We start from the raw sequence: 20,505 nt of genomic DNA on the forward strand, positions 1-20,505 counted from the left end.
TCACCAAGATCACAACGTTGCGTCTGGCTGTTAACTACATCGCGGCACTCCGGCAGGTCTTGGGAGAGTCGGGCAGTGCTGGAGATGGTCCTCCTGCCGCAGGGGAAACCTGTGCACAGACGACTGACGCCGTTGTTGCTGATTCTGGTCATCACGGTGCTACCGACGTTGTTACTGACGTTGTTACTGACGGTGCGCCCAATAGTCTGCACGGCGGTGGGCCTGTTGTGGAGGGCGGTACTGTTGCCAGCAAACTGGAACAACCTGACCGTGTCGTGGATATCCAACAGAGTTCTCAAGAGACAACAGAGCGTGACCAGGGAAATATCCAGGATAGTGTACCAGGTGCTTATACCCGCTGTGTGTTTGACTCCCAGGGGAGGACGGAGACAAGTACCTGTTATAGGTCAAGGACGCACACTGAAGGTACTGATACTGTTCATGGCATTAATGACGTCAAACGACCTGAGAGTGACCTTCCCCCCCTGACTGACGTCATCTTCCCCATACAACACAATGTACAACACAGTGTACAACGTGTAAACAGTTGTATAGATGCAGTGGTAGATACTGACTGTAGTCCCCTGGAGAACGGTGTCCCTTCATGTTTAGGAGAGCAGTGTTGCGAGGCAATGACGAGACCGGCGCCTCCGTACCCATACAGCACTGTTGGGGAGTCTGCGGGGGGTCTGATCTGGAGCATGCCACCCTATAGTCAACTGCCAACATACTCGGACATTAACCCACTTACAGACGTCTTGACGACAAACGGCGAAGCATTAGCGAGCACCCCCACCAGCATCTTCGTCAACGACGACATGGCTATAATAACTGATGATTTCCTAAACGATTAAACCCCTCGAGCTCCCATGAACGATCGGATGCAATGACGTCGGCAATGCTAATAGTGTATATTACGTTATGCTGTATTCGTTGAATATGTAGTATTAGACATTGGATTATAAAGGGCTCATACAATTTTTTGAAGACTTATGTAGAAAAAAAATATGTTATACATCATTTCTGAATGTGACGATATTCACAACAATCGACTTCAACGTGTTGCCAGTTGGTCCCTCTAGACAGATTTCAGATTTGTTACACGTTCAGGTGTCGGTTTCTTACACCTTCAGGTGTATAAGTCACGGTTGAGCAGTGATCCCCCCAGGGCAGATATTGTATAATGAACACGTGGTGGACACGTGCACAACGTACACATTATCTAAAGGATAATGCATGGGGGGAACGTGCAGAACGTAACGGTATCTGGGATATAACGCACGTGTGGCACGTAAATAACGTGTACACTTTCCAGATATTAATACACGAGTGACGCGGGGTTAACGTATACACTAGCGTTTTAAGCACGTGTCACGTGTGCATAACGTGCATTATTCCGGGTGTAATGCACGTGTGACACGTGAATAACTCATACACTATCTTAGGGATAATGCACGTGTGACGCGTGCATACCGTGTATATTATCTCAGGTTTGATGCACGTGTAACACGTGCATACCGTATACATAATATACCTGACCATTGCACGTGACGCATGTCTAAAGAATACATTATCTAGCGTATAATGCAGGTGTGACGTATGTCCAACGTAAACGTTATCTTGGGTATAATAACGTGTCATGCGCAGAACGTAGACAATGAGCATCACGTATTCGAGGCTATTTTACACATGTTATACAACCTCACGATGCTTCACGAGATTCTGAAGCGGACATAAAATATACAACATTCTTTAAAGTATAAATATACATTATTTTTTATATTCACAATGCGTCTTATATCAATAAATAATTATCTGTGAACATGTTTTGTCTGTATTTTAATTTGATTTTCATTTGTACAAGACTACTTCTTATTACAACGTTTACAGGGAACATTTGTCCCTCTGCAGAACTTTAACACACTTGGGTGGCCCCGCGTATGAATACCATTGTGTAGGGCAACCAACAGACGAGGAACCCCTTGAGAGTGGTCCAGTAATAGCGCACTGAAACATGTCGGCAAGATAAATTCGTTGTAGCAGGATCACTCGGGATGTATGAGGTTTTTGTGCGTGGTCGGTGCGTGGTATAACACCTACAACATATATTGTATACTCTTCAAAAAGAGAAACGCAAAGCCAGATTTGTTTGAGATAGGAAAATACATTTATACGAGGAACCGTACAAGGTATTGAGCCAAAATGTTGTGGAGAGAACACTTGGTGATTGTAGTCATCTCAGTTATCGGTCCAAGTCCAAGGTGAATGTCAGCTACCATCAATAACGCGTATATCCCCAGTTGGAATCGACAGCGGCCTGACATCTCCTGACCATGGACGAGACGAGTATGCGAAATACATCCTGGGGAATGGTAGCCCACTCGGCCTGCAAGGCAAAAGCCAACTGCTGCAACGTCTTGGGTTGTGGTTGACATCGCCGTCTATCCAATTCATCCCACAGGTGTTGTATCGGATTCACATCCGGGGACCTGGAAGGCCAGGGGAGAACGTCAACGTTGTTGTTATGTACACAGGCTTTTGTGAACCGTGCTGTATGCGGTCTAGCGTTGTCCTGCTGGTGTACACCGTTGTCGTTTGCTGCAATTGGGAGGACGTGTGGCAGGAGAATGTCGTTGATGTATCGTTGAGCCGTAAGACTGCCCTGGATATGGACCAAAACTGTTCTGCCATGATGAGAGATATCCACCCACATCATAACGCTACCCCACCAAACATGTCCACTTCCTGTACGCAGTTTCCGGCGTAACGTTCGCCCCGACGTCTGCAGACCCGTGCTCTTCCATCCCTTCGACGGAGGAGACATCTTGATTCGTCGCTGAACCATACATCTCTCCATCGCAGTTGAAGCCATACCCTGTTTTGACGACACCAATGCAGTCGTTGTTGACGATGTTGTCTACTCAATATGACGCATCAAACAGGACGTTTAGACCTGCTGCTCTTACAGCACGTACGTTCTGGTCGGAGTTTCTGCGCAGTCCGGGTATTCGGGATGCGGTTGAGGTGGCTGTGGCCGTCCTTTCACGTAGGTGGCGCAGTCGGATGTATGGATATTGGGTGGGGGTGGTACTCATGGTCGTCCCGACCTTGGCCGATCACGTGTTGACCCATGCTGTTGAAACCGATCCCATGGTGATGGTGCTGGGCGCTACATTGAAAACCCTGGCTACAGCTGATCGGGATTCCCCTGCCTGCAAGCGGCCTTGTTTCTTTGCACTATTGTTAATGTCGGCATGTTGTTGAACTGTCACTGTTCGATTGACGCCGATGCCAGGCAAGCAAAGACCCTATAATATACTGACACTATACGATATTAAACCTCTTCATTTTGCACGTCTTGGTCCGCGAATTTTGCTTTTATGGCCAAAGATTTCCGAACTGCGTTTCTCTTTTTGAAGAGTATACAGTAACCAGCATACCCCCTGACAATATACCACTGTGCAGGGCAACCAACAAACCAGCATTCCCCCTGACAATATACCGCTGTGTAGGGCGACCAACAAACCAGCATTCCCCCTGACAATATACCACTGTGTAGGGCAACCAACAAACCAGCATTCCCCCTGACAATATACCACTCGGTAGGGCAACCAACAAACCAGGGACCCCTTGGGTGTGGCTCACTGTATATGCTATATATTCTGGTCTAGCTACATGGTTATGCGTGTGGGTGTGGCTCACGGTATATGCTATATATTCTGGTCTAGCTACATGGTTATGCGTGTGTTTCGACCTCGTTATTTCTAGATGGTTGCTTCTGTCCCGGAAGTTTTTCTACCGCTATGTTCTGAATCCAAACAATCACAGCAAAGTAATGTTTAATGTTTATTTGCTTATACTATTGGTCATTTAAAACACATTGTATTATCATCAAAGTTGTAAAAATAATATTCACAATGCATTATATCGCATGATAAAATGACATTAAGTTATCGTCGCCTCCGTGAGTTAATCATTGGAGTACAGATGCTTGATTTCTGCCGAAGACTTGGAGAGACCTCCGCGTGGCTACCTGGGAACCGCCTGACAGTTGAACTGGCCGGCCGAGTGAGAGTCACGTACTATCCACGCCTTATCAATCACAGCCCCCTTCTGCAAGAAAAAAACACAACTAGAATCAACTTCTTCACATTTCTGACGACCAACCAAGTAATACCCGCCAAGTTAAATCCACCCGACTGAAAACTGTCGTCGTTATACCCGTGGTTCGGGCGGCCAGCCAACTGGTCCCCGCCGCCATCACATCCACCCGACTGACAACCGTTGTTGTCATACCAACGCATATATCCCACATCCACCCGACTGACAACCGTTGTTGTCATACCAACGCATATATCCCACATCCACCCGACTGAAAACCGTTGTTGTCATACCAACGCATATATCCCACATCCACCCGACTGACAACCGTTGTTGTCATACCAACGCATATATCCCACATCCACCCGACTGAAAACCGTTGTTGTCATACCAACGCATATATCCGACATCCACCGACTGAAAACCGTTGTTGTCATACCAACGCATATATCCCACATCCACCCGACTGACAACCGTTGTTGTCATACCAACGCATATATCCGACATCCACCGACTGAAAACCGTTGTTGTCATACCAACGCATATATCCCACATCCACCGACTGAAAACCGTTGTTGTCATACCAACGCATATATCCGACATCCACCGACTGAAAACCGTTGTTGTCATACCAACGCATATATCCTACAAGTATATTTGATAGATCATGTGCTGTGCAATACGTGACTCCTACAAGCATATTTGATAGATCATTTGTTGTGCAACACATGGCTCCTACAAGTATATTTGATAGATCATGTGTTGTGCAGTATATGGCTCCGACAAGTATATTCGATAGATCATGTGTTGTACAATACGTGACTCCTACAAACATATTTGATAGATCATGTGTTGTGCAATACGTGACTCCTACAAGCATATTTGATAGATCATGTGTTGTGCAATACATGGCTCCTACAAGTATATTTGATAGATCATGTATTGTGCAGTATATGGCTCCGACAAGTATATTTGATAGATCATGTGTTGTGCAATACGTGACTCCTACAAGCATATTTGATAGATCATGTGTTGTGCAATACATGGCTCCTACAAGCATATTTGATAGATCATGTGCTGTGCAGTATATGACTCCGACAAGTATATTTGATAGATCATGTGTTGTGCAATACGTGACTCCTACAAGCATATTTGATAGATCATGTGTTGTGCAATACATGGCTCCTACAAGTATATTTGATAGATCATGTATTGTGCAGTATATGGCTCCGACAAGTATATTTGATAGATCATGTGTTGTGCAATACGTGACTCCTACAAGCATATTTGATAGATCATGTGTTGTGCAATACATGGCTCCTACAAGCATATTTGATAGATCATGTGCTGTGCAGTATATGACTCCGACAAGTATATTTGATAGATCATGTGTTGTGCAATACGTGACTCCTACAAACATATTTGATAGATCATGTGTTGTGCAATACATGGCTCCTACAAGTATATTTGATAGATCACTTGTTGTGCAATATGTGACTCCTACAAGTATATTTGATAAACCATGTGTTGTACAATACGTGATTTCTACTAGTGTATTTGATAGATCAGGTGTTGTGCAATACATGGCTCCTACAAGTATATTCGATAGATCATGTGTTGTGCAATATGTGTACACGTGTTTTTCAGAGATCGCATGTTGGGCAATATATGTACACGTGTTTTTCAGAGACCACGTGTTGGGCAATATGTAGACGTGTTTTTCAGAGATCACATGTTGGGCAATATATGTACACGTGTTTTTCAGAGATCACGTGTTGGGCAATATGTAGACGTGTTTTTCAGAGATCACGTGTTGGGCAATATATGTACACGTGTTTTTCAGAGATCATGTGTTGGGCAATATATGTACACGTGTTTTTCAGAGATCACGTGTTGGGCAATATATGACTCCTACATGTACTTTTCAGAGATCATGTGTTGGGCAATATATGACTCCTACATGTACTTTTCAGAGATCATGTGTTGGGCAATATATGACTCCTACATGTACTTTTCAGAGATCATGTGTTGGGCAATATATGACTCCTACATGTACTTTTCAGAGATCATGTGTTAGGCAATATATGTAGACGTGTTTTTCAGAGATCATGTGTTGGGCAATATATGTAGACGTGTTTTTCAGAGATCATGTGTTGGGCAATATATGTAAACGTGTTTTTCAGAGATCATGTGTTGGGCAATATATGTACACGTGTTTTTCAGAGATCACGTGTTGGGCAATATATATACACGTGTTTTTCAGAGATCACGTGTTGGGCAATATATGTACACGTGTTTTTCAGAGATCACATGTTGGGCAATATATGTACACGTGTTTTTCAGAGATCACGTGTTGGGCAATATATGTAAACTTGTTTTTCAGAGATCACGTGCTGGGCAATATATGACTCCTACATGTACTTTTCAGAGATCATGTGTTGGGCAATATATGACTCCTACATGTACTTTTCAGAGATCATGTGTTGGGCAATATATGACTCCTACATGTACTTTTCAGAGATCATGTGTTGGGCAATATATGTACACGTGTTTTTCAGAGATCATGTGTTGAGCAATATATGTACACGTGTTTTTCAGAGATCACGTGTTGGGCAATATATGTAAACTTGTTTTTCAGAGATCACGTGCTGGGCAATATATGACTCCTACATGTACTTTTCAGAGATCATGTGTTGGGCAATATATGACTCCTACATGTACTTTTCAGAGATCATGTGTTGGGCAATATATGTAGACGTGTTTTTTCAGAGATCACGTGTTGGGCAATTTATGACTCCTACATGTACTTTTCAGAGATCATGTGTTGGGCAATATATGACTCCTACATATACTTTTCAGAGATCATGTGTTGGGCAATATATGTACACGTGTTTTTCAGAGATCATGTGTTGGGCAATATATGTACACGTGTTTTTCAGAGATCATGTGCTGGGCAATATATGACTCCTACATGTACTTTTCAGAGATCATGTGTTGGGCAATATATGACTCCTACATGTACTTTTCAGAGATCATGTGTTGGGCAATATATGACTCCTACATGTACTTTTCAGAGATCATGTGTTGGGCAATATATGACTCCTACATGTACTTTTCAGAGATCATGTGTTTGGCAATATATGACTCCTACATGTACTTTTCAGAGATCATGTGTTAGGCAATATATGTAGACGTGTTTTTCAGAGATCATGTGTTGGGCAATATATGTAGACGTGTTTTTCAGAGATCATGTGTTGGGCAATATATGTAAACGTGTTTTTCAGAGATCATGTGTTGGGCAATATATGTACACGTGTTTTTCAGAGATCACGTGTTGGGCAATATATATACACGTGTTTTTCAGAGATCACGTGTTGGGCAATATATGTACACGTGTTTTTCAGAGATCATGTGTTGGGCAATATATGTAAACTTGTTTTTCAGAGATCACGTGCTGGGCAATATATGACTCCTACATGTACTTTTCAGAGATCATGTGTTGGGCAATATATGACTCCTACATGTACTTTTCAGAGATCATGTGTTGGGCAATATATGACTCCTACATGTACTTTTCAGAGATCATGTGTTGGGCAATATATGTACACGTGTTTTTCAGAGATCATGTGTTGAGCAATATATGTACACGTGTTTTTCAGAGATCACGTGTTGGGCAATATATGTAAACTTGTTTTTCAGAGATCACGTGCTGGGCAATATATGACTCCTACATGTACTTTTCAGAGATCATGTGTTGGGCAATATATGACTCCTACATGTACTTTTCAGAGATCATGTGTTGGGCAATATATGTAGACGTGTTTTTTCAGAGATCACGTGTTGGGCAATTTATGACTCCTACATGTACTTTTCAGAGATCATGTGTTGGGCAATATATGACTCCTACATATACTTTTCAGAGATCATGTGTTGGGCAATATATGTACACGTGTTTTTCAGAGATCATGTGTTGGGCAATATATGTACACGTGTTTTTCAGAGATCACGTGCTGGGCAATATATGACTCCTACATGTACTTTTCAGAGATCATGTGTTGGGCAATATATGACTCCTACATGTACTTTTCAGAGATCATGTGTTGGGCAATATATGACTCCTACATGTACTTTTCGGAGATCATGTGTTGGGCAATATATGACTCCTACATGCACTTTTCAGAGATCATGTGTTGGGCAATATATGACTCCTACATGGACTTTTCAGAGATCACGTGTTGGGCAATATATGACTCCTACATGTACTTTTCAGAGATCATGTGTTGGGCAATATATGACTCCTACATGTACTTTTCAGAGATCATGTGTTGGGCAATATATGACTCCTACATGTACTTTTCAGAGATCATGTGTTGGGCAATATATGTACACGTGTTTTTCAGAGATCATGTGTTGAGCAATATATGTACACGTGTTTTTCAGAGATCACGTGTTGGGCAATATATGTAAACTTGTTTTTCAGAGATCACGTGCTGGGCAATATATGACTCCTACATGTACTTTTCAGAGATCATGTGTTGGGCAATATATGACTCCTACATGTACTTTTCAGAGATCATGTGTTGGGCAATATATGTAGACGTGTTTTTTCAGAGATCACGTGTTGGGCAATTTATGACTCCTACATGTACTTTTCAGAGATCATGTGTTGGGCAATATATGACTCCTACATATACTTTTCAGAGATCATGTGTTGGGCAATATATGTACACGTGTTTTTCAGAGATCATGTGTTGGGCAATATATGTACACGTGTTTTTCAGAGATCACGTGCTGGGCAATATATGACTCCTACATGTACTTTTCAGAGATCATGTGTTGGGCAATATATGACTCCTACATGTACTTTTCAGAGATCATGTGTTGGGCAATATATGACTCCTACATGTACTTTTCGGAGATCATGTGTTGGGCAATATATGACTCCTACATGCACTTTTCAGAGATCATGTGTTGGGCAATATATGACTCCTACATGGACTTTTCAGAGATCACGTGTTGGGCAATATATGACTCCTACATGTACTTTTCAGAGATCATGTGTTGGGCAATATATGTAGACGTGTTTTTCAGAGATCACGTGCTGGGCAATATATGTACACGTGTTTTTCAGAGATCATGTGCTGGGCAATATATGACTCCTACATGTACTTTTCAGAGATCATGTGTTGGGCAATATATGACTACTACATGTACTTTTCAGAGATCATGTGTTGGGCAATATATGACTCCTTCATGGACTTTTCAGAGATCACGTGTTGGGCAATATATGTACACGTGTTTGTCATAGATCACGTGCTGGGGAATATATGACTCCTACATGTACCTTTCAGAGATCACGTGTTGAGCAATATATGTACACGTGTTTGTCATAGATCATGTGTTGGGCAATGTATGACTCCTACATGTACTTTTCAGAGATCATGTGTTGGGCAATATATGACTCCTACATGCACTTTTCAGAGATCATGTGTTGGGCAATATATGACTCCTACATGTACTTTTCAGAGATCATGTGCAGTGATTCCTGACGGGACAGACCTTGTCAACCGACATTTCCTCCAGGTAGAGATGTGTTGTATTCTGCACTGTCACTCGGGTGTACCCATAGTCGTCTGTGTGGAAAGCGGTCCAGGGGAACAGTGTATGTTCAAATTTTGTTTGTCCTTCTATGTCACCCTGAAATAAACCAACAGTTGTGTCTTTATGCTACATCCCTACATTGACCCCCGTTTCACATAAACTGAAAGTCAAAGAAACTTTACCACTTAAAAAACAAATTGCAAAAATGTTAAAGCACAAGTTCAAATAAATGCAAAACACATCGACCAAACACAAGAATGCCCCGTTCAGAAAGTGACACACTTCCACGCTAAGTATTTATTTAAGAAAATGCGAAAACGTTTAAAACATGTGCAGCTTGGACAGTCGAAACTACACGTGGAATATGGGTGGCGCCGTATATAAATGCCAGACACTCACACTAATAAAACACCACCATAGAATACCACGCCAGACACCCCAACAACGCGAACGGGCCCTGGGTATGACACAGATCGGAGCCACACATGCGCACATTGCTAGCTCCCGAGTTGCTCTAATTAACCTGATGCAACGTTACAGACCGGTCAGACATCAAACAGGCCAAGAACAGGCAGACCAAGGGTAACTTCGCCCAATGAAGACCGGTACTTGTTGGTACTTTGCATCTCCGGAATCGTTTCCTGACATTGACGTCATCAGCGACGAATGCCTTAGGGCATATGGTTAGTCGACAACCAGGACTCAGGACTCAGGCCTCAGTGAATTAGGGCTTACAGACCTTACAGAGGATATTTATTGACAGCGAAAGATCGTCGTCAGAGATTGTGATGGGCCCGGACTTTACGTCGTTGGCAGCTGATGAAACCGGTTCTGTTTGTTCAGAGCTGACAGAAGACAGCCTATATCGCCGAAGGAGAGAACGAATCGCGGCAGGGTGCGTTCAGGATGTCGTGCGGTCTGGTGGATGGGGTGTTATGGTGCTGGGCGGAATTTGTGGGCAGGAGCGAACATCACTGGTCATCTTTAACGGAAATCTGACACCTCAGCTTTACATGGATGACATTCTTCGTCCGACTGTCCAACCATTAATTTTCTACAACGGCTGCCACGCGGTGTCCTTTTTTAGCATGACAATGCCAGACCCAATACAGCCCGAATCGTACAGAACTTCCTTGCAGCCAACAACGTCAACGTGTTGCCCTGGCCTGTGCGCTCCACCGACATGTCCTCCATACAATACCTCTGGGATGTCATGGATCGCCTTGTTCGGCAGCGACCACAACCGACAAGAAATGATCCAGGCCCTCAAAGAAGAATGGCGACGTATTCCACGTGACGTCATCAGACGACTGACTCTTTCTTGTGTGTCTTGTATCAGGGGCAGTCATACACGCTATTAATGTGACGTGTCATTGAACATTGAGCGATTTTAGATGTGTGCCCTTTGTCGATGATGTGGAAAGCTTGTTTTGCTACCCCACCTCAGTTCGGGCAACTGTCATGCCAATATCGGATGCTGTATGACTGCCAGTATACAAGTTGATTGGTTGAGATTTAGATCTTTAGCTACGGTTTACTTCATGCATATTTCTTTTGTGGTTTTAAAAACTAAGCGATTTAAAACTTTGGTAAAGTGTCTTTTGGACGTCAGTTTATATTATTGTCCTCAGCATTACATATATAATTCTCTTCAACATTAAATATACCATATGTATATAAATTATATATATACCAATTGTTTGCTGCACTGAAACCTAACAATATATATATATATATATTTGTAGCAACATTTGTACATATCAACTGTTTCCCCTGGACTCACGGCAGATCCAGTAACAATGTGCACGGGCGCCTTGGGGTTGACGTAGGGCTTGTCAATGCTGCCGTTGCAAATCTGAAAATCATGCCATGGAAATAAAGTGTACATCATCCTATCATAATTTTTTTTATACAAAACCATTTAAAACAAGAAAACAGCGTTATCACTATACCCCGCCACGGGGCACATTAGAATTATGTTTGTTCATATAATAGTGACTAACATGGAAGTTCATGTTAGCTATAGAAAAAAGAGTCCTATATATCCACATAAAGAGATGGGCACAAGGGTTGCTTTATTAATTACACAATAAATACACACAAAATAATCAATTATGCATTACATTTTCAAACAAAGATGAGTATCTTTGTAACTTCAGTAGTTTCTGAGAAAAATTCCCTATTAGAGACACCATGCATTTAATAAAGAAAAATAGACCAAAGTCTGCAACTGTGTGTACACAATATCTGAAAACATATACGTAACTCTGGAAATACAAAATTTACGGCCCCAATTTCGAACTCATTCTTAAAAAGTATCTCTTCTAAGAAAAGCTTGTGAACATATATTCATATAACTTCAGAAGTTTCTGAAAAAATGTCCCCATTGCAGACACTCTGCACCAGTTTAAAAAGCAGCGAGCAAGGAGGAAAATTCTGAAAAACAATAATTTAAGAACCTTATTCTCGAACTCATTATTTTGAATTCATGACCAGTAAGACCAGTGTGTTACATTTCATTTCTGTAACTTCAATAGTTTGAGTAAACATACAAATCAAGATTTAACGTCGACCTTAGTGATGAATATCTGAATTAAAACACATATTTGAATTGAGATGAGGACATGTCACCTTCACTAGGGGGCGCAGCTCAGTGATCCGGATGTAGACGTGATCGTGTGGGACTTCGAGACGTCCATATTGCAAACAGGTATTGAGAGTTTGGGAATATCCTGTGCAGGATGTGGACATGGTAGGTTTGTGGATGTAGGCAGGTTCTCGATGCAGACAGTGTACCCACCTTGGTCTTGTACACTGGCCAAAGCCGCTCGTACGAATGTTCATGGGCATAGAACTCCAGGTCCACGCCATACTTGTAGAACAACTCCTCTAGACTAGCAGGGTAGTACTTGTTGCCATTTCTGATCTGTGAACAGATATATCTCAAACTAGAGCGTCAAAGTACCGCTTTGTTCACATGCAAAATATATTCCTTTTATTAAGCCACCTTTCTTTTGATAAAACAACCAGCGTCTTGTAGTTAATACGTCATGGAGAAGTCAAAGACTCTCACTGTCATAATAATGTCGGGGAAAAATGTTAATTCACTGATGACAAAAGTGAATCAAATCCGTTTGGGTGACTGTCTACTTTACTGATTATAATTTGAAGAGTGAAGCCAGCCATGTTGGTCCCCGTAGTGATGTCGGTGGTCGACGTACCGGGTTGTTGACGTTGTCACACAGGGCTTCCTCCCCCATGTTGGAGCAGTACATGGGTTTGTGGCCCATCACGATGATCCATGGCCGAGCTGCTCTGTTGCCCGGTAGGTTGGCCGCCTGGAGGTCCTTCTCCAGCCACTCGTACTGGGCGCGGATGCTCTCTGTACTCACGCCGTAGTAGTACACCTCAGTGGAGAAGCTGATGATGTGGGCGGGGCCGATGTTCCAGCTGCAGATGTGTGGAACACTTGTCAATGTGTGTCTGTGTGACACTTGTCAATGTGTGACTGTGTGACGCTGTGTGTGTTTGTGTAACACTTGACAATGTGTGTCTCTGTGACGCTGTGCACGCTTCACCAGTAAATGTGTGTCTGTGTAACACTTGTCAATGTGTGTCTGTGTGACGCTGTGCACGCTTCACCAGTAAATGTGTGTCTGTGTAACACTTGTCAATGTGTGTCTGTGTGACGCTGTGTGTATGCTTCACCAGTAAATGTGTGTCTGTGTAACACTTGTCAATGTGTGTCTGTGTGACGCTGTGCACGCTTCACCAGTAAATGTGTGTCTGTGTAACACTTGTCAATGTGTGTCTGTGTAACGCTGTGTGTGTATGCTTCACCAGTAAATGTGTGTCTGTGTAACACTTGTCAATGTGTGTCTGTGTGACGCTGTGTGTATGCTTCACCAGTAAATGTGTGTATGTGTAACACTTGTCCATGTGTGTTTGTGTGACGCTGTGTGTATGCTTCACCAGTAAATGTGTGTCTGTGTAACACTTGTCAATGTTTGTCTGTGTGCATGCTTCACCAGTAAATGTGTGTATGTGTAACACTTGTCAATGTGTGTCTGCGTGACGCTGTGCACGCTTCACCAGTAAATGTGTGTCTGTGTAACACTTGTCAATGTGTGTCTGTGTAACACTTGTCAGTGTGTGTCTGTGTAACACTTGTCAATGTGTGTCTGTGTAACACTTGTCAGTGTGTGTCTGTGTAACACTTGTCAGTGTGTGTCAGTGTAACACTTGTCAGTGTGTGTCTGTGTAACACTTGTCAATGTGTGTATGTGTGACGCTGTGCACGCTTCACCAGTAAATGTGTCTGTGTAACACTTGTCAATGTGTGTCTGTGTAACGCTATGTGTGTATGCTTCACCAGTAAATGTGTGTCTGTGTAACACTTGTCGATGTGTGTCTGTGTAACACTTGTCAGTGTGTGTCTGTGTAACACTTGTCAGTGTGTGTCTGTGTAACACTTGTCAGTGTGTGTCTGTGTAACACTTGTCAATGTGTGTATGTGTGACGCTGTGCACGCTTCACCAGTAAATGTGTGTATGTGTAACACTTGTCAATGTGTGTCTGTGTGACGCTGTGCACGCTTCACCACTAAATGTGTGTCTGTGTAACACTTGTCAATGTGTGTCTGTGTGACTCTGTGTGTATGCTTCACCAGTAATTGTGTGTCTGTGTAACACTTGTCAGTGTGTGTCTGTGTAACACTTGTCAATGTGTGTCTGTGTGACGCTGTGTGTATGCTTCACCAGTAAGTGTGTGTCTGTGTGACACTTGTCAATGTGTGTCTGTGTAACGATGTGTGTGTGCACGCTTCACCAGTAAATGTGTGTCTGTGTAACACTTGTCAATGTGTGTCTGTGTGACTCTGTGTGTATGCTTCACCAGTAAATGTGTGTCTGTGTAACACTTGTCAGTGTGTGTCTGTGTAACACTTGTCAATGTGTGTCTGTGTGACGCTGTGTGTATGCTTCACCAGTAAGTGTGTGTCTGTGTGACACTTGTCAATGTGTGTCTGTGTAACGATGTGTGTGTGCACGCTTCACCAGTAAATGTGTGTCTGTGTAACACTTGTCAATGTGTGTCTGTGTGACTCTGTGTGTATGCTTCACCAGTAAGTGTGTGTCTGTGTGACACTTGTCAGTGTGTGTCTGTGTAACACTTGTCAGTGTGTGTCTGTGTAACGCTGTGTGTATGCTTCACAAGTAAGTGTGTGTCTGTGTGACACTTGTCAATGTGTGTCTGTGTAACGATGTGTGTGTGCACGCTTCACCAGTAAATGCGTGTATGCGCGCATGCCCAGATTCACTGATGTTCAATTATATTGAATATATTGAGAACACATTCACATTAACGGCCGTGTGTGGTTTTGTGAGACTAGTATGTAGAAATAATGGGTGATAGGCAGTAGGGTGTCTGAGGTTTTATATCGCAGGCTGATGCTAATATCCATACAAAATAGGCACATCTGGCTTGTAATGGTTAAATATTCCTACCTGAAATACATGCCCTCTCCATCACCGCCAGGCATTGTGAATCTGTTCCTGTAGTTGGAGAAGTTGCTGAAAGAGGAGGTATGTGTCGTATGTAAAGATGCTGCAAGTATTTACGTTTGTTTTACAACAGATAGCAACAAGACAAATAGCAACACACCTATATGGTCACGTGACAAGGCGTATGGGGCTGCCAGACGTCCCGTGGGTGAGGTGGGGGGGGGGGGGGGGGGGGGGGAGTCCTGCAGCTATATAGATATACTGTTGGTCATGGTGTCTTCAGTTGCTATGTACGGTGCCATATTAGGTTACCAGAATGTTTGTTTATGCTAACCTAATATGACACCGCATACGGCAACTAAAAACACCATAACGAATTTATTATGTCGATAAGTTTACACTCTCTGGTATCTATATCGCACATTTTGCCTTTTATCAGAGATTTCCTCATCGGTGCTACAAGCAAAGCGTTTGACAGCCATTGCTGATGTCCAAGGGAGACCACTCTTCAAACCTTAGAGGCCAAACCTTGTTGAAAATTTTAACTATAATTTTTATCAAAAAGGTCACGAACTAGATCTAAAAATCAGATTAATGTCCTTGCACATCACAATTAATGATAGTAAAACACAAAACTAGCATTTCCATGTGAAATATGTGAGGTGGGTGTTGGAAAATCCAAGATGGCTGTTACTGACGGTGTACGGTCTCACATAGGTCAGTATCAACCATCTTGGATTTTTACTGACGGTCTACGGACTCATGTGGAGTCAGTAGTTCTGCTCACTTGTGAAATAAATTAGTTTTAGAAGCAAATTTATCATTTTTGTTGTATATGATGTCCCCGTTACATCGATATCTCTGCTACCAAATGTGACGTAACGGAAGTACTCACTATGCGTTTTCATGGTTGCCAACACACACCATATACGGCACCATGGCAGCGACGGGCTCCAACTGACGCATGAACTCATCTCCGAGTCGGGCATTATCCTGGAAACGGTTCATGTTATTTATTTCTCATGACAACTCTCAAACCTTACCTATTACCAACACATAACACTCCACCTCCCCGACTACCCACAGACAACACTCCACCTCCCCGACTACCCACAGACAACACTCCACTTTACCCCACTGCCCACAGACGACACACTCCTCCTTCCCCCAACTACCCACAGACAACACTCCGCCTTACCCCACTACCCACAGACAACACTCCACCACCCCCACTACCCACAGACAACACTCCAACTTCCCGTATTACTCACACATAACACTCCTCCCCCCCCTCCCCCCCCCCCAAACTACCTACATACAACACTCCACCTCCCCCACTACACACAGACAACACTCCTCTTTCCCCCACTACCCACAGGCAACGCTCCACCTCCCCCACTACCCACAGCCAACGGTCCATCTTCCCCATCAGACCTCTCCACCCTCCCCCATCACCCTCCAGCTGATACTCACGGTGTCAAAGTCGTAGGCGAAGTCCCCTGTAAAGAAAACCACGCGTAGATGTTAAGGAATTATGTAAACAAATGATACTGCACCGCAAAAGAAACGTCACGTCATGAAAATAATTAATGAAGTTCACATTGATGTGGATGTGTGTGTATCTGTCTGTCTGTCTGTCTGTCTGTCTGATACCATACCGCAATTTAACACGAAAACCAACACGAACCTAACTAACCAAAGCTCTACAAAAGGAAAATGAAGACCAAAAGCTTGTCACTAACCAATGTGGATATATCACCAACACAAGCTTGTCACTAACCAATGTGGAGATAACACCAACACAAGCTTGTCACAAATCAATGTGGAGATATCACCAACACAAGCTTGTCACTAACCAATGTGGAGATATCACCAACACAAGTTTGTCACTAACCAATGTGGATATATCACGAACACAAGTTTGTCACAAACCAATGTGGAGATATCACCAACACAAGCTTGTCACTAACCAATGTGGATATATCACCAACACAAGCTTGTCACTAACCAATGTGGAGATAACACCAACACAAGCTTGTCACAAATCAATGTGGAGATATCACCAACACAAGCTTGTCACTAACCAATGTGGAGATATCACCAACACAAGTTTGTCACTAACCAATGCGGATATATCACGAACACAAGTTTGTCACAAACCAATGTGGAGATATCACCAACACAAGCTTGTCACTAACCAATGTGGAGATAACACCAACACAAGCTTGTCACAAATCAATGTGGAGATATCACCAACACAAGCTTGTCACTAACCAATGTGGAGATATCACCAACACAAGCTTGTCACAAACCAATGTGGAGATATCACCAACACAAGCTTGTCACTAACCAATGTGGAGATATCACCAACACAAGTTTGTCACTAACCAATGTGGATATATCACGAACACAAGTTTGTCACAAACCAATGTGGAGATATCACCAACACAAGCTTGTCACTAACCAATATGGAGATATCACCAACACAAGCTTCTCCCAATCAATGTGGAGATATCACCAACACAAGCTTGTCACTAACCAATGTGGAGATAACACCAACACAAGCTTGTCCCAATCAATGTGGAGATAACACCAACACAAGCTTCTCCCAATCAATGTGTAGATATCACCAACACAAGCTTGTCACAAATCAATGTGGATATATCACGAACACAAGTTTGTCCCAATCAATGTGGAGATAACACCAACACAAGTTTGTCCCAATCAATGTGGAGATATCACCAACACAAGTTTGTCCCAATCAATGTGGAGATAACACCAACACAAGCTTGTCACAAATCAATGTGGAGATATCACCAACACAAGCTTGTCACTAACCAATGTGGAGATATCACCAACACAAGCTTGTCACAAACCAATGTGGAGATATCACCAACACAAGCTTGTCACTAACCAATGTGGAGATATCACCAACACAAGTTTGTCACTAACCAATGTGGATATATCACGAACACAAGTTTGTCACAAACCAATGTGGAGATATCACCAACACAAGCTTGTCACTAACCAATATGGAGATATCACCAACACAAGCTTCTCCCAATCAATGTGGAGATATCACCAACACAAGCTTGTCACAAATCAATGTGGATATATCACGAACACAAGTTTGTCCCAATCAATGTGGAGATAACACCAACACAAGTTTGTCCCAATCAATGTGGAGATATCACCAACACAAGTTTGTCCCAATCAATGTGGAGATAGCACCAACACAAGTTTGTCCCAATCAATGTGGAGATATCACCAACACAAGTTTGTCCCAATCAATGTGGAGATAGCACCAACACAAGTTTGTCCCAATCAATGTGGAGATATCACCAACACAAGTTTGTCCCAATCAATGTGGAGATAGCACCAACACAAGTTTCTCACAAACCAATATGGAGATATCACCAACACAAGCTTGTCACGTACCCACGTGCATAATGGCGTCAAAGTGTCCAGCCTCTGCCTCTTCTTGTAAATAAGGCAATGCACGTGGGTTCTCATTGCCAAGGTCACCAAAGACAGCAAGTTGGGGACTCCAGTCACTGCCCCCTTTCATCGCCCTGAAGGTGAAGAGGGAGCTGTAGCCGGCGTCACTCCCGCATCTGTAGGCTGGAACATACAACTCGTGCGCTGTAGCCTGGTATTTAGATACTTTAAACATTTAGCATACATCAAAACATCTTCACATCGTTAGAACACTATAATGTAGGCCTGGAAAAAAGGTAGGCCTCGCTTCTCTGTGCCACCATCAGTAGACAGGGGATCTATATCTACTCACTGTATTGGTGGCCCAGGTTCAGGCCTGACAGTAGTACACGGTGTATGTAGAGTACTCGCTTCTCTGTGCCACCATCAGTAGACAGGGGATCTATATCTACTCACTGTATTGGTGGCCCAGGTTCAGGCCTGACAGTAGTACACGGTGTATGTAGAGTACACGTTTCTCTGTGCCACCATCAGTAGACACGGGATCTATATCTACTCACTGTATTGGTGGCCCAGGTTCAGGCCTGACAGTAGTACACGGTGTATGTAGAGTACACGTTTCTCTGTGCCACCATCAGTAGACACGGGATCTATATCTACTCACTGTATTGGTGGCCCAGGTTCAGGCCTGACAGTAGTACACGGTGTATGTAGAGTACACGTTTCTCTGTGCCAACATCAGTAGACACGGGATCTATATCTACTCACTGTATTGGTGGCCCAGGTTCAGGCCTGACAGTAGTACACGGTGAATGTAGAGTACACGTTTCTCTGTGCCACCATCAGTAGACACGGGATCTATATCTACTCACTGTATTGGTGGCCCAGCTTCAGGCCTGACAGTAGTACACGGTGTATGTAGAGTACACGTTTCTCTGTGCCACCATCAGTGAACACGGTGGTTTTTCCGTACTGGGTCTGGTCGAGTTTCCCCTCGCCGTAGTTGACGGTGGCGGTGCTGGCCTCGTCGAGTGTCACCCACGTCACCACCATCTGGTCGGGAGCGGCTACAATATGAAATCTACATGAGCAATATCCTACATTCAAAGTTATTTCTCCAGACATATGTATATATAGTCGGGGGATTGTCTGCAGACATATGTATATAATATAAATATATATAAATATATAGAGAGTTTAACTGACATTGTAGCCCTAGGCGACGCACAACGGTAGTATGTGTGGCGTCATAATGTCTATGACGTAACAGCGAGAAGTGCAACTACAAGAAGCATTCCTCCGGGAAGACGCTGTATCCACTAGGCCACGGAGGCTGTCTGTTTGGATACAAAACTTAGTGATGGAGAAACACAAGGTATAGCAATCTTGTAGCTAAACAATGACGAACCAGTATACACTACCATGAGGCTATATGATGTATAGTACCATGTGTGTGTGTGTGTGTGTGTGTGTGTGTGTGTGTGGGTGGTGTGGTGTGGTGTGTGTGTGTGTGTGTGTGTGTGTGTGTGTGTGTGTGTGTGTGTGTGTGTGTGTGTGTGTGTGTGTGTGTGTGTGTGTGTGTGTGTGTGTGTGTGTGTGTGTGTGTGTGTGTGTGTGTGTGTGTGTGTGTGTGTGTGTGTTTGTGTGTAATAAGTGGTGTACAGTTGTACAGAAATTCACAAAATACACCACATGGAAAGTTCTCCTGCATGTTTCACCTTAATCTTCAGGGAGAAGTGATTGCAGTACTTCCACTGAAGTTGAAGCTGAACCAGATGGGGTAACTTTCCGTGTCGTGTAATTATTTTGTTAATTTCTCTACATATATATATATATATGTATATATATATATATATATATATAT

The 20,505-nt window shown here is 43.1% G+C and overlaps 2 protein-coding genes across 3 annotated transcripts in view; one reads left to right on the top strand and one right to left on the bottom strand.

Moving 5' to 3' along the window:
- LOC124140631 overlaps positions 1 to 1,822 on the top strand; it is an 8,236-nt gene extending 6,414 nt beyond the window's left edge. The window contains exon 2 of the mRNA XM_046508294.2: positions 1 to 1,822. This exon is cut by the window's left edge and continues 347 nt beyond it. Coding sequence (XP_046364250.1) covers positions 1 to 854 — 854 coding nt within the window. The 3' untranslated portion in view covers positions 855 to 1,822.
- Positions 1,823 to 3,833: 2,011 nt separating this feature from the next.
- On the bottom strand, positions 3,834 to 19,182 carry LOC124140725 (acid phosphatase type 7-like). 2 transcript variants are annotated; one of them, XM_048384901.1, is made up of 10 exons: positions 19,098 to 19,182; positions 18,642 to 18,824; positions 16,677 to 16,702; positions 16,099 to 16,196; positions 15,207 to 15,272; positions 12,924 to 13,152; positions 12,503 to 12,628; positions 11,486 to 11,557; positions 9,661 to 9,798; positions 3,834 to 4,113 (listed from the first exon to the last, which is right to left on the bottom strand). In XM_048384901.1, exons 2-10 carry the CDS (start codon positions 18,769 to 18,771, stop codon positions 4,030 to 4,032), a joined length of 969 nt encoding a protein of 322 aa, XP_048240858.1. In that variant the 5' UTR covers positions 18,772 to 18,824; positions 19,098 to 19,182; the 3' UTR covers positions 3,834 to 4,029. The 2 variants fall into 2 exon arrangements, with proteins under 2 accessions (XP_048240858.1, XP_048240859.1); XM_048384902.1 differs by lacking the exon at positions 19,098 to 19,182 and adding an exon at positions 18,994 to 19,072.
- Between the last annotated feature and the right edge of the window lie 1,323 nt (positions 19,183 to 20,505).

The sequence above is a fragment of the Haliotis rufescens genome, unplaced genomic scaffold (genome assembly GCF_023055435.1).
Source record: "Haliotis rufescens isolate VD_foot unplaced genomic scaffold, xgHalRufe1.0.p SCAF_51, whole genome shotgun sequence".
NCBI lineage: Eukaryota > Metazoa > Mollusca > Gastropoda > Lepetellida > Haliotidae > Haliotis > Haliotis rufescens.